Here is a 14,257-nt window from a genome sequence, read left to right as displayed (position 1 = left end):
AATATTTAATTTGAACACTTGGAACATAAATGTATTTACTTTCCTTTATTAAAGATTAAAACAACATTCATTCAATAGTTTATACAGAATGAGACGTTTATTTATAACTTATTAAACAAAGATACACATGAACAAAAAAGATAATATGGAAATAAAATAAATGGATTTATCAAAATTTGCTCCTAAAAATAACAAATCATGTTTTTTATGTTTTATTATTGTATTACAAAACGTTTTTATTGTTAAAGAATAGTTTCTGTTGTTTATCTCAGCATTTATTTTTATTAATGAATGTACACGAATGAACATATTAAAATGCACTATTTGCTTTTGTTACGTGTCAATGCCGCTTGAGGGCGCTGTTGTTACTTAAGGTCTCGGAGCTGCATTTAAACGAGAAGCGAACAACAAAGTCAATCGTTTAAAGAAACGCAGACATTGATTTAAATTGAATACAAGATGTTTTATGACTTAATCCCTGCAGAAAAGATACATTTTTGTTCCCTTTAAATCCCGAAAGTGTTGATTTAAGTCTATAATTCCAGCTCAGATCTGTTCATAAATACAAAGTATTCCAGAAAAATCTAAGTTTATTTTATATAGGTTTTAAGATTATAATATTGATGATTTAAATCAGTCAAACAAGTGAAGTAATTGTATAACTTTTTTTGTACTTTTATTTCTATGTACATGTTTGTATTAATTGTTAATTTGTTTGAACAAAACTGTGATAATTAATATGATAAAAGGTTTGGTAACAAAGCTCTTAAAGTTGTGTTCACGGTGTCTTAGAAACATCTACACATGAAAGTTCATGACATGTTTAATCGTTCAAGTGATGATGAAAATAAATTATTTGAATCATGAACTCCGGAGGAAAATGACAAACACTGAATATTTTCCTCCATCATTCTGAACCTTTAATGTATTTCAACTCTTCACAGTAGAATCTGTTGTTGTGTAGTTTCATTGATTGTTCTTCTCTTTAGTCTCCAGCTGGCTCAGCTCGTCCGCCCCCTGCTGGAGTTCACTGGTACTGGGTACGAAGAGAAGAAGTCCAACTGTGGAGAAGATTGTTGAACATATGTGACGAAGATTGAACCTTCAAGGTCATCATGAGATCCATCCCTTGCTAACACCACCTGTGAGTGTCTTCAGTCGTCCATGAACTCTGGTTTGGTCCTAATGTCTCTTTTCTGAACAGGTGGTGAGACTGAAGAGAAAGTGTGCGAGGACATGATGGAGAAGCAGGTGATGGACTTGAGGAACATCTAGGTGAGGATGAGCTCCTGTGACTGTTGTATTTTTGTGACATCCTATGTTCTCCACCCAGGACCTGCTGCATGGAGAACCTGAGGAGTCTTCATGCTTTTCTTCAACTTCCTGGGCGACAGGAAGTAGTTGGATGAAGATCAAGTGTTCCTCACTTGATCTTCATCCAACCACTTCCTGTTGGGGAGGACACTTCCTGTTGGGGAGGAGGGGCCATAGTGGGGTCCGCAGAGGGGGGAGGAGAGACCAATTTTTGATGCCATAGTTTTAGAGATTTTTCCATATGCAAAATAAAAGTATAACCCCCTCCTTTTGCTCTCTTGATGTTTCGGGGGAGGACACGGCCCTACTACCCCGGATTCGCGCCCGGTCTGGTTTGCTCCAGCTCCCTGAGTGAAGGGTGGGATTCGAACCCTGAGCTTGTGAGGCTCAGAGAACCGCCAGTCGGTTGATCTCACCACTACACTAGATCACCTTCACAGCTAATATTTTGGTTTTGTTCTATTTGACCTTCACTCTCAGTCAAAATCTCAAAACTAAGGTAGCAGCTGGGGCTTGAACCCATGACCTCTGGTTGTTCGCGCAGAGAGTCCAACCACTGGACTAGATCACCTTCACAGCTATTATTTTGGTTTTGTTCTATTTGACCTTCACTCTCAGTCAAAAATCTGAAGACTAAAAATACAACTAGGCCTTGAACCCAATACCTTTGGTTGTCTATGCAGAGAGTCTGACCACTACACTAGATCACCTTCATAGCAAATATTTTGGTTTTGTTTTATTTGACCTTCACTCTCAGTCAAAAATCTCAAGACTAAAAATACAACCAGGCCTTGAACCCAATACCTTTGGTTGTCTATGCAGGGAGTCTGACCACTACACTAGATCACCTTCACAGCAAATATTTTGGTTTTGTTTTATTTAACCTTCACTCTTAGTCAAAATCTCAGTAATAGAAATACAGGTAGGCCTTAAACCTAAGACCTTTGGTTGTCTATGCAGAGAGCCTGACCACTACACTAGATCACCAGTCATAAAAAAGAGATCTATATAGTACCATTTATTTATTTATTTTTTACATTTTGGGTGGTGGTGTGCCTCATGATTTTTTTCTATGAAAAAGTGTACCTTGGCCTGAAAAAGGTTGAAAAACACTGCACTAGATCACCTTCACACTGATTTTTTTTTTCGTTTTGTTTAATTTGACCTTTACTCTAAGCCAAAATCTCAAGACTAAATACAGAGTTGGGTATTGAACCCAAGACCTCTGGATGTCAATGCATAGAGTCTGACCACTACACTAGATTACATTCACAATGATTAATTTTTCGTTTCGTTTTATTTGACCTTCACTCTCAGTCAAAATCTCAAGACTAAAAAAAACAATCAGGCCTTGAACTCAATACCTTTGGTTGTCTATGCAGAGAGTCTGACCACTACACTAGATCACCTTCAAAGCAGTTATTTTGGTTTTGTTTTATTTGACCTTCACTCTAATTCAAAATCTCAAGACTTAAGACATAGTTGGGTATTGAACCCAAGACCTCTGGATGTGAATGCAGAGAGTCTCACAACTACACTAGATCACAATGATTTGTTTTCGTTTTGTTTTATTTGACCTTCACTCTCAGTCAAAATCTCAAGACAGGCCTTGAACCCAAGACCTCTGAATGTTGATAGAGAAAGTTTGACTGCTGTACTAGATCACCTTCAAAATAAATTTGTATTATTATTTTTTTTTATTTGACCTTCATTCTAAGTGAAAATCTCAATAAATAGTTGAGCATTGAACCCCATTGAAGACCTCTGGATGTCAATACAGAGAGGCTGGCCACTACACTAGATAACCTTCAGATTGCATTTTTCGTTTTGCTTTATTTGACCTTCACTCTCTGTCAAAATCTCAAGACAAGAGTAACAGGTGGGTTGTGAACCCAAGACCTCTGGATGCCCATGCAGCAAGTCTGACCGCTACACCAGATCACCTTCACAGCAAATATTGTGGTTAGGATTTATTTGACCTTCACTCTGATTTAAAAATAGGTCACTGGCAGAGCAGGAGCGTCTGCGAGTGTCCTCAGTGCAGACAGAGCTTCGAACCGAGACCTGTCCTGCAGAAGAACATCCTGTTGGCCGAGCTAGTGGAGGAGCTGAAGATGAAACAAGCAGCTGAGGACCTCTGCTCTGCTGGACCTGAAGATGTGGCCTGTGACGTCTGCACTGGGAGGAAGATGAAAGCCCTCAAGTCCTGTCTGGTGTGTCTGGTCTCCTACTGTCAGGAACGTCTTTAGCCTCATCTAGAATCTCTGGCCTTCAGGAGACACAAGCTGGTCCAGCCGTCCAAGCAGGCCTCAGGTCTTGAGTCAAGAGTCTCTGACTGGACGTTGTTACTGGGAGGTGAAGATAAGAGAAGATAGTGATGTAGCAGTTTCATACAAGAGCATCAGCAGATCAGGAGATGAAAGTAGATTTGGATTAAAGTGTGTGTCAGACCCTCCACAGTGGGGGTCTACCTGGATCACTCTGCAGGTCTTCTGTCCTTCTACAGTGTCTCTGAGACCATGACTCTCCTCCACAGAGTCCAGACCAGGTTCACTGAGCCTCTTCATGCTGGAGTCTATGTTCGGTCCTCGTGTGAGTTTGTGAAGCTGAAGTAGACGACAGTGAGATCGTGTCTCCAGGAGTGACATCATCACATGAAGCTTCAATGTTTGGATGAAAGTCTCTGAGAACGTTTGTTGTTTGTGCTGCAGTGAAGACACAGTGACGTCATGTGACTCGACTTGATCCGATTCTCTGGGATTTGATTCTCGCTCACGATGACGAGTCTTCTTTAAATCTTCTCCACTGAACACGTTCATGATGGATCTGGTGTTTCTCCTTCTCTGACGAGTCAAACCTGTCAATCCTGAGACGATAACTTTGACCTTTGAACTGATCACGTTCAATCTTGTTGATGACAAATAATTACTTACTTACACACACAAACCTTTACAGAAAGACATCAACATGTAACAAATATGTTTTATTGTAAATGATGTTCGTCAAACTCATTTTATTTCTGGTTGTTTTTCTATTTTATTTTCGTTACTTTATGTTTCAGACGTTCGGGCTCTGTTTTTCTTTTCAATTGACATATTTTGTTACAGTTTGATTCAAAATGTTTAGCATGAAAAATGATTTCTGGTGGTTGTTTTGAATTAGAGTGAAGGTCAAATAAAACAAAACCAAAATGACTGCTGTGAAGGTGATCTAGTGTAGTGGTGAGATCAACCGACTGGCGGCCAGCCTCTCGTTATTGACATCCAGAGGTCTTGGGTTCTATGCCAACTATGTTTTAGTCGAGATGTTGGCCTTGAGTGAAGGTCAAATAAAACAAAAAAAAAAAAAAAAACAGTGTCAAGGTGATCTAGTGTAGTGGTCAGACTCTATGCATTGACATCCAGAGGTATTGGGTTCAATACCCAACTATGTCTTAAGTCTTGAGATTTTGAATTAGAGTGAAGGTCATATAAAACAAAACCAAAATGACTGCTGTGAAGTTGATCTAGTGTAGTGGTAGCACTCTCTGCATAGACAACCAAAGGTATTGGGTTCAAGGCCTGGTTGTATTTTTAGTCTTCAGATTTTTGACTGAGAGTGAAGGTCAAATAAAACGAAAACAAAATATTTGCTGTGAAGGTGATCTAGTGTAGTGGTCAGACTCCCTGCATAGACAACCAAAGGTCTTGGGTTCAAGGCCTACCTGTATTTCTATTACTGAGATTTTGACAAGAGTGAAGGTTAAATAAAACAAAACCAAAATATTCACTGTGAAGGTGATCTAGTCTAGTGGTCAGACTCCCTGCATAGACAACCAAAGATATTGGGATCAAGGCCTAGTTGTATTTTTAATCTTGAGATTTTTGACTGAGAAGGTCAAATAGAACAAAACCAAAATATTAGCTGTGAAGGTGATCTAGTCCAGTGGTTGGACTCTCTGCGCAAACAACCAGAGGTCATGGGTTCAAGCCCCAGCTGCTACCTTAGTTTTGAGATTTTGACCGAGAATGAAGGTCAAATAGAACAAAACCAAAATATTAGCTGTGAAGGTGATCTAGTGTAGTGGTGAGATCAACCGACTGGCGGTTCTCTGAGCCTCACAAGCTCAGGGTTCGAATCCCACCCTTCACTCAGGGAGCTGGAGCAAACCAGACCGGGCGCGAATCCGGGGTAGTAGGGCCGTGTCCTCCCCCGAAACATCAAGAGAGCAAAAGGAGGGGGTTATACTTTTATTTTGCATATGGAAAAATCTCTAAAACTATGGCATCAAAAATTGGTCTCTCCTCCCCCCTCTGCGGACCCCACTATGGCCCCTCCTCCCCAACAGGAAGTGGTTGGATGAAGATCAAGTGTTCCTCACTTGATCTTCATCCAACCACTTCCTGTCACCCAGGAAGTTGAAGAAAAGCATGAAGACTCCTCAGGTTCTCCATGCAGCAGGTCCTGGGTGGAGAACATAGGATGTCACAAAAATACAACAGTCACAGGAGCTCATCCTCACCTAGATGTTCCTCAAGTCCATCACCTGCTTCTCCATCATGTCCTCGCACACCTTCTCTTCAGTCTCACCACCTGTTCAGAAAAGAGACATTAGGACCAAACCAGAGTTCATGGACGACTGAAGACACTCACAGGTGGTGTTAGCAAGGGATGGATCTCATGATGACCTTGAAGGTTCAATCTTCGTCACATATGTTCAACAATCTTCTCCACAGTTGGACTTCTTCTCTTCGTACCCAGTACCAGTGAACTCCAGCAGGGGGCGGACGAGCTGAGCCAGCTGGAGACTAAAGAGAAGAACAATCAATGAAACTACACAACAACAGATTCTACTGTGAAGAGTTGAAATACATTAAAGGTTCAGAATGATGGAGGAAAATATTCAGTGTTTGTCATTTTCCTCCGGAGTTCATGATTCAAATAATTTATTTTCATCATCACTTGAACGATTAAACATGTCATGAACTTTCATGTGTAGATGTTTCTAAGACACCGTGAACACAACTTTAAGAGCTTTGTTACCAAACCTTTTATCATATTAATTATCACAGTTTTGTTCAAACAAATTAACAATTAATACAAAAATGTACATAGAAATAAAAGTAAAAAAAAGTTATACAATTACTTCACTTGTTTGACTGATTTAAATCATCAATATTATAATCTTAAAACCTATATAAAATAAACTTAGATTTTTCTGGAATACTTTGTATTTATGAACAGATCTGAGCTGGAATTATAGACTTAAATCAAAACTTTCGGGATTTAAAGGGAACAAAAATGCATCTTTTCTGCAGGGATTAAGTCATAAAACATCTTGTATTCAACTTAAATCAATGTCTGCGTTTCTTTAAACGGTTGACTTTGTTGTTCGCTTCTCGTTTAAATGCAGCTCCGAGACCTGTAGTAACCACAGCGCCCTCAAACGACAGTGATGCGTAACAACAGGATGTTCTTCTTCAGGACAGGTCTCGGTTCGAAGCTCTGTCTGCACTGAGGACACTCGCAGACGTTCATTCTCTGCCAGTGACCTTCAACACAGGTCTTACAGTAGTTGTGTCCACATGGAAGAGCGACTGGATCCTTCAGTAGATCCAGACAGATGGAACAAGATAATTCTCTCCTCAGATCAACTCTAGTCTCCATGTCTCTGCCACTGAAACTCTCTGTGCTGCTGGCCATTCCTCGGGCTGTTAGACTGTACAATTCTGAGTTCGGGGGCAGGAGTGGAGTTAAAGTATAATGATGTTCTGTTCTATGTTAGTCTTTGTATCCTTTCTCTTTGATTCATGTTCTTTATCTTTAGACTTAGATTGCATCATTTTGTTCTCTCTCTTTGTTCTTGTTGTCTTCTTATTTTTTATGAATAATTGTTGTATTGGAATTGGAAAAACACTAATTCCCGAAGGAGACCTCCTGAGGGATCAATAAAGTTCTACCTGACCTAAATACTCAAGTTGGTCCTGGAAGTTGGAGTGGAACAGATGTTGGACTCGTTCTCCGTCTTCACGGAGTGTAAAGCGAGGGTTTTTAATACAAATGCAGGAGTGATGACACACACGCGTCTTTGATTGAACAAAGTATAAAGTTCAACTCACTTTCAAAACAAAATTAAACAGTATAATATAAAGTACTGTTAAGAAAGATTAAACCTGCATGAACAGACAAAGTTACAAAGCAATTCTACAAGTTTCACACACAGAGAAAAGCAAATGGTTGCTTCGATACAACGTTCATTTATACACAGAAATGTAACCAAAACATAGGAGTGACAAGCAGGTTTTTTAATACAAATGCAGGAGTGATGCACACATGTGTCTCTGAGCAGCTGAAGCATCTGAACAACACGCGTCTCATCGTTTTCTTTTGTTCATGAGCTTCATTTATAACAGACCTGAGTCTGTTATAAATGAAAATGTAATACTGTATAAACTAATGTGTTACTATTTAGTGTGCAGACAGATTTAAGGCTGGATTTTTTTTAATGTGAAAACTATCAACAAAGTAAACAAAAGTAAAATTTCTAACGTTTAAAATGAAAAATGTTCTAACTTTAAACCTTCAATAGATGACTTTGAATTTATAAAAGTTCCCCTTGAAAGACCTTTTACAATAGTTTACCTTCTGACCTTTGACCTCATCAGTGTCAGGTGTTCCTCTTAGCATTAGCATTAGCTTTAGCTTCAACAACAAGTAGAGTTTCACTGAAAGTGACTTTAATTCAACACATGCATGAAACGAGAAAGACTCAGTTCTATTGTTTTATTTACAAACAAACTTCAGGACAAAAGTTAATGAATATAAAAGTTCAACAAATTAGAATCACGACTTTTTATAAACGCTAGTTTCGTCATTAATATGAGTTTAAGTCACAACATGGTTCTCAGCTGCTGTAGTTGTGTAGAAAGTCAACGTTCTCACCCGCAGATGTCCCAGTAAGCCAGGGTCATGAGCATGTTGGAAGTTTTCATCTTCAATGTTGTTCAAGCTGGAGCATCAGCTCGTTTGGTCACGTGACTGTGACGGCGCAGGTGGACATCCGGCTGTGATTTCTTCTTAGAGCGCCCTCTGGTGGATGGAAGTTAAAATTGAATTTAATAATCTTTGAATTGTTTACCTGGACTTTAAAATTATTTTAATTACTTGTAGAAAACGTAGTTGATCTCCTTCAATCCACTGCCTTTTTATTAAGATTCAGACGTTATTTTGTAATGATCGAGACTAAATAACCATTTTAATTATTGTAGGTTTTAAAAAAAACATTCATACAAACCTGTTGCAAAGAGACGGGATTAAATATATATATATATCATGTATTTACCTGTGTTCCAAAAAAATCTAAGGACATTTTCTCCTAAAAATGTTTATGAAACAAAAATTGGACAAACACTTTATTAGCACATTAAAAAAAAAAAAAGTACATTTCCATGGAAACATTTAAAATTTCTACATTCCCAACGTTTCCGTCCTCACAAGCTCAAGAGCAGACATTACAAAAAACAAGTGCAAACAAACAAACAAACAAAATAACATTTACTGAGAAACTTAAACAAAAAAAAACCAGGTGGTTTCACATGGTCGTAGATCAGGTAGTTACACACATGCTCACAACAATAGTGTTACACACTTTGTGACCCTGGTCTGGAAAAGCGCTATATAAATAATAATTATTTACTTACACGTGTCCCAGATTCTCTCAGTTCATGATTGACAGCTCAATCAAATCATGGTTGTTTTCTTTTAACCATCGAAGAATGATGGGAAAATTGATAACAAGTCAAAAAGGAAACGTCGATCTCTACGCTTCAGACTCGCTCCGTGACCAAATGACCTTAACTGGGGTGAGCACGAGTCCTGGACTCCTCCATGGACAGCGCCGCACACTTGCCCTCCTCCTGAGCCACAGGGTTTCCTCCGGCGGTGACGCTGACGGGATCATCCATTTCCTCGGGTATCAAGAGCGGCGCGTCGACCACGACTCGTTTCTCCGGCGTCTGTGGACTGAAGCACGACTGCAGGACGGTTTGGACTTTTATCTTATCGATGCATATCATGAACCGCTCATCACATGAAATAATCACCTGCCTCTGTCCTCGGTGATAACAGACGCATCCTAGAAAATGAAAATAAAGTCAAAATATGACTGAATTAAATCCTTTTATTTGAGTCATTTTTTTAACGTCAGATCTGCTGAACAAAAAACAATATTAGTTGATAAAAAAACGATGACATACCTGCGATCACAAGAGCTAGTAGAACCGGACAAATGACGGCTAGAGCGACGTGGCTCCGGACTGTAACCTCTGAAATAAATCATAAATAACAGTTGGAAAATACAAACACAATTTTTTCACGACGATAGAATGAACAACATTAACTGATATTTGATAATATTGTGAGAACATGTTGAGTATATCTGTAGCTAAACCTGGACATTGGAAAACACAAGAAAATGTGAATAAAATGTTTGTTTTTGGACTTAATGCTTTAACTTAAACAAAAGAATAGGAATCAGATCTGGTTTAAAGTCACATATTTTGCTCGTACAAGTGAGAATAGCACAGAGTTAACTTGTAGTTTTCCATCAACCTTGAACGAGTCATAACACAACTCTTCTCCCCTGCAGACCTGCTTTGTATCTGACGATTCTAAGAATATCGTGTAAACATTTGAGCTGAGATTCTGATTCATGTCTGTGTCACTTCTTCTGAAACTAACATCAGGCTCGACCGCAGATTTTGAACCACAAACCCAGACTCACCAGAACAGCTTCTGTCGGTTGTGTCAGATCCCGGCGTCTCTTCGACGAACCCGTCCTTACATCTGCAAATGAATACATCTTTGAAATGTTGCATTTACTGGTTTGTAGTTAATAATATCGAGTCTTTTTTTATGTGGATTTAACGACTGTGTTCGTTTCAAAGTCAGTAACATTTTCATCTGCAGTTTGAGGGAAAAACTAAAAAATGTATTACTTTATAAGACGGTAGAAACACAGGCATTCATTTACCATTTATATTCAATTTTACACAACTCGTTTGATGTCATAATAACACGTTTGCGCACGTTTTATGAAATGTTTATTTCTTTATTTAAAATCATTTCATACAAAAACATTAAAACATTTTTTTTTATTATATACAGATGGAGATCAACCAGAAAATATATTTTCTTTATAAAATCATTAAATAAAATACATTTAACAGAAAAAATAAATAGAAATAGACTAAGATCAGTCAGAAAATATATTTACTTTATTTAAAATCACTAAATATATCTTCATTTTTAAATGAAAAAATATAGAATAAGATTAAGATCAACCAGAAAATATATTTTCTTTATAAAATCATTAAATAAAATACTCACTCGGTCCAGGCGACACACGAGTTGTTCCAGGAGCTCCGGTCGGTGAAAGTCTCGCCCGGACATTTCTCGCACTCGTCCTGGAGCTGATCTTCTGAGGAACGACAGAGTCAGAGAAGATCTTCTGAGGAACGACAGAGTCAGAGAAGATCATCTGATGAACGACAGAGTCAGAGAAGATCGTCTGATGAACGACAGAGTCAGAGAAGATCGTCTGAGGAACGACAGAGTCAGAGAAGATCTTCTGAGGAACGACAGAGTCAGAGAAGATCTTCTGAGGAACGACAGAGTCAGAGAAGATCGTCTGATGAACGACAGAGTCAGAGAAGATCGTCTGATGAACGACAGAGTCAGAGAAGATCTTCTGAGGAACGACAGAGTCAGAGAAGATCGTCTGAGGAACGACAGAGTCAGAGAAGATCTTCTGAGGAACGACAGAGTCAGAGAAGATCTTCTGAGGAACGACAGAGTCAGAGAAGATCGTCTGATGAACGACAGAGTCAGAGAAGATCGTCTGATGAACGACAGAGTCAGAGAAGATCGTCTGATGAACGACAGAGTCAGAGAAGATCTTCTGAGGAACGACAGAGTCAGAGAAGATCTTCTGAGGAACGACAGAGTCAGAGAAGATCGTCTGATGAACGACAGAGTCAGAGAAGATCGTCTGATGAACGACAGAGTCAGAGAAGATCTTCTGAGGAACGACAGAGTCAGAGAAGATCGTCTGATGAACGACAGAGTCAGAGAAGATCTTCAGATGAACGACAGAGTCAGAGAAGATCTTCTGAGGAACGACAGAGTCAGAGAAGATCGTCTGATGAACGACAGAGTCAGAGAAGATCTTCTGAGGAACGACAGAGTCAGAGAAGATCTTCTGATGAACGACAGAGTCAGAGAAGATCTTCTGAGGAACGACAGAGTCAGAGAAGATCGTCTGATGAACGACAGAGTCAGAGAAGATCTTCTGAGGAACGACAGAGTCAGAGAAGACCTTCTGCTGAACGACAGAGTCAGAGAAGATCGTCTGATGAACGACAGAGTCAGAGAAGATATTCTGAGGAACGACAGAGTCAGAGAAGATCGTCTGATGAACGACAGAGTCAGAGAAGATCGTCTGAGGAACGACAGAGTCAGAGAAGATGGTCTGATGAACGACAGACTCAGAGAAGATCGTCTGATGAACGACAGAGTCAGAGAAGGTCTTCTGAGGAACGACAGAGTCAGAGAAGATCTTCTGAGGAACGACAGAGTCAGAGAAGATCTTCTGAGGAACGACAGAGTCAGAGAAGATCGTCTGATGAACGACAGAGTCAGAGAAGATATTCTGATGAACGACAAAGTCAGAGAAGATCTTCTGAGGAACGACAGAGTCAGAGAAGATCGTCTGATGAACGACAGAGTCAGAGAAGATCGTCTGATGAACGACAGAGTCAGAGAAGATCGTCTGAGGAACGACAGAGTCAGAGAAGATCTTCTGAGGAACAACAGAGTCAGAGAAGATCGTCTGATGAACGACAGAGTCAGAGAAGATCTTCTGAGGAACGACAGAGTCAGAGAAGATCTTCTGAGGAACGACAGAGTCAGAGAAGATCTTCTGATGAACGACAGAGTCAGAGAAGATCTTCTGAGGAACGACAGAGTCAGAGAAGATCTTCTGAGGAACGACAGAGTCAGAGAAGATCTTCTGGGGGAACGACAGAGTCAGAGAAGAAAGACGTCGAGGACAACAAGTCGTACTTAAACGCGTGGCCTGCTGTCCCGGCAGGCAGACGCTCCGGGGCACACAGGTGGGACAGAGATCCGAGGAGCATCTGAACCCTGGAGCGCAGACGCAGCTGACGCGACTGCTTCTGTTCACGATGGTCTGGAAGTTTTTATCTGGAAAAAAAAACATTTGTGTCAAAGTTTTATCGTCGCGTATGATGTTTGTTAATTATTACTGGGATCGCAGTACGGCTGCAGTTTACACAAGTACTCCGTCGTGTACTTGTCCTGGTATTCGTCGTCAGGGCACTGCTCACAGTGTGGTTTGAAGCATCCTCCCGTCCTCAGCATTTTATGACCTGAAGGACGACATTCGACGAGTTAAATCATCTTCATGCTTGTACTTCAACAGACTGAGTGAGTAAACGATAAATACATGTTTACCTGGACCGCATTTCTTGCAGCACATACCGGCTTCCTCGTACTCAGTCACCGGGTCACACTGACCCTGGGCTGACGTCGATAACGCCTGAGCAAAATAAACACAAATCTGTTAAATCTTGAAACTTTGAACAGAAGACACAAATACATTTACATCATCAGATACAAGTTGAAATAGACACAAACAATTAAATGTAAAAATAAAAGTCCAAATGTATGAAAAAATGTTAAAATCACGATTTTTTTCAACGAAAATAAAATCCCGAGTCAGCCATTTATTCCGATATTTTTGCATTTATTCACACATTAATTTAATTAATTTATGTATTTAATCATTTATTTATTTACAATTATATCCTTTATATCCTATATGTGCAGCGTTTTATTTTGTATCTCGACCCGGAAGTGACTTCAACGTCGCTTAATGCAATTCAGTTGTCGTGTTTACGTCTTATTATTATTCATTTAAAACACTTAAAGATAAGAAGTAACTTGTGTTGTTCACTGACGCCACAAATCGAGAAGCCAGAGTGCGATACGAAGCCTTCAAAATGCGTGACAAAAACAAAACATTATTTAGATCAAATGGTTAAATAACCAGTTTAAAAATGACTTAAACCTGATAAAAAGGGATTGTTAGGATTTCTAGATGCACAAGTTGATTTATGAACGAGTATTTTTGCTCGGTTTTGAAAACCGAAACCAAAAGTAAAACTCAAGGTTATGTCGTTATGTTACACATATGTATAAATGGAAGAAAAAAAAGATACATTAAAGCTACAATTTCACTGTTCAAATGAACAAATGAGATGATACAAAAAAACACTTTAAATGATCGATAAACATCAGGTCGACCATCTAAAAGTACGCGAGATGACGTCATTTAAAAACATATTAATAAAAGCTACTCACCAATAAAGACAGAATCACGATTTGGATCATTTTTAGCGACATTATGAGACGAAACTGTCAAAACAATCCTGTGACTGTCAGTCCAGAGGCAGTGGCTTCAGATCGAGGAGGAGGAGGAGGAGTTAACTTTTTTTTTCCTCACTTTCCCTGGATGAGAAAGAAGAATTCAAGATTTAAGCTGCAGAGATTCAGGGAATTCCCTGTTTGGTTTGGTTTTTTTTTTTTAAAGGGGGATTCCCTCGAGGAAACAAGAGAATCAATGTGTCACACCTGGACTAACAACCATGTTTGTACCTGAGACTGATGGTGTCTTGTTACCTTAAGATTTAATTTAACGTGTTACTTTTAGTTTACTGTAAAGAGTATTGAGTTTTGTCAAAAAAAAAACCAAAGTATCATCACTTAGTTTTGGAATTTACACACACAATACAAATCTAAGATGTTTGTGAATTATTAATAAAACAGAATCAAGTCAGTTAAGATTTGTTTTATCCTCTATTGTATCTTAAAATGTATCTTTTTT

At 39.1% G+C, this 14,257-nt stretch overlaps 1 protein-coding gene and 2 long non-coding RNA genes across 7 annotated transcripts; 1 reads left to right on the top strand and 2 right to left on the bottom strand.

Annotated features, from left to right (window-relative positions):
• Positions 1-5,763: 5,763 nt before the first annotated feature.
• Positions 5,764-6,975, bottom strand: LOC148059112 (uncharacterized). The gene is made up of 3 exons (XR_015709459.1): positions 6,864-6,975; positions 5,947-6,101; positions 5,764-5,886 (listed from the first exon to the last, which is right to left on the bottom strand). It is a non-coding gene; the product is annotated as an uncharacterized LOC148059112 (long non-coding RNA).
• LOC148059113 (uncharacterized) lies at positions 5,823-6,283 on the top strand. The gene is made up of 2 exons (XR_015709461.1): positions 5,823-5,948; positions 6,030-6,283. It is a non-coding gene; the product is annotated as an uncharacterized LOC148059113 (long non-coding RNA).
• Positions 6,976-8,692: 1,717 nt separating the features above from the next.
• Positions 8,693-14,254, bottom strand: cd40 (CD40 molecule, TNF receptor superfamily member 5). 5 transcript variants are annotated; one of them, XM_087782203.1, is made up of 9 exons: positions 13,735-14,249; positions 12,826-12,910; positions 12,618-12,740; positions 12,415-12,555; positions 10,681-10,771; positions 10,076-10,137; positions 9,549-9,617; positions 9,396-9,427; positions 8,693-9,326 (listed from the first exon to the last, which is right to left on the bottom strand). In XM_087782203.1, exons 1-9 carry the CDS (start codon positions 13,774-13,776, stop codon positions 9,147-9,149), a joined length of 825 nt encoding a protein of 274 aa, XP_087638329.1. In that variant the 5' UTR covers positions 13,777-14,249; the 3' UTR covers positions 8,693-9,146. The 5 variants fall into 5 exon arrangements, with proteins under 5 accessions (XP_087638329.1, XP_087638330.1, XP_087638327.1 ...); XM_087782204.1 differs by having other exon boundaries at positions 9,549-9,608; XM_087782201.1 differs by having other exon boundaries at positions 8,693-9,427; positions 10,681-10,768; positions 13,735-14,254.
• Positions 14,255-14,257: the final 3 nt, after the last annotated feature.

This window comes from Callionymus lyra, chromosome 19 (assembly GCF_982586985.1).
Source record: "Callionymus lyra chromosome 19, fCalLyr1.hap1.1, whole genome shotgun sequence".
NCBI lineage: Eukaryota > Metazoa > Chordata > Actinopteri > Syngnathiformes > Callionymidae > Callionymus > Callionymus lyra.
This window is presented reverse-complemented; position numbering and strand designations above follow the sequence as displayed.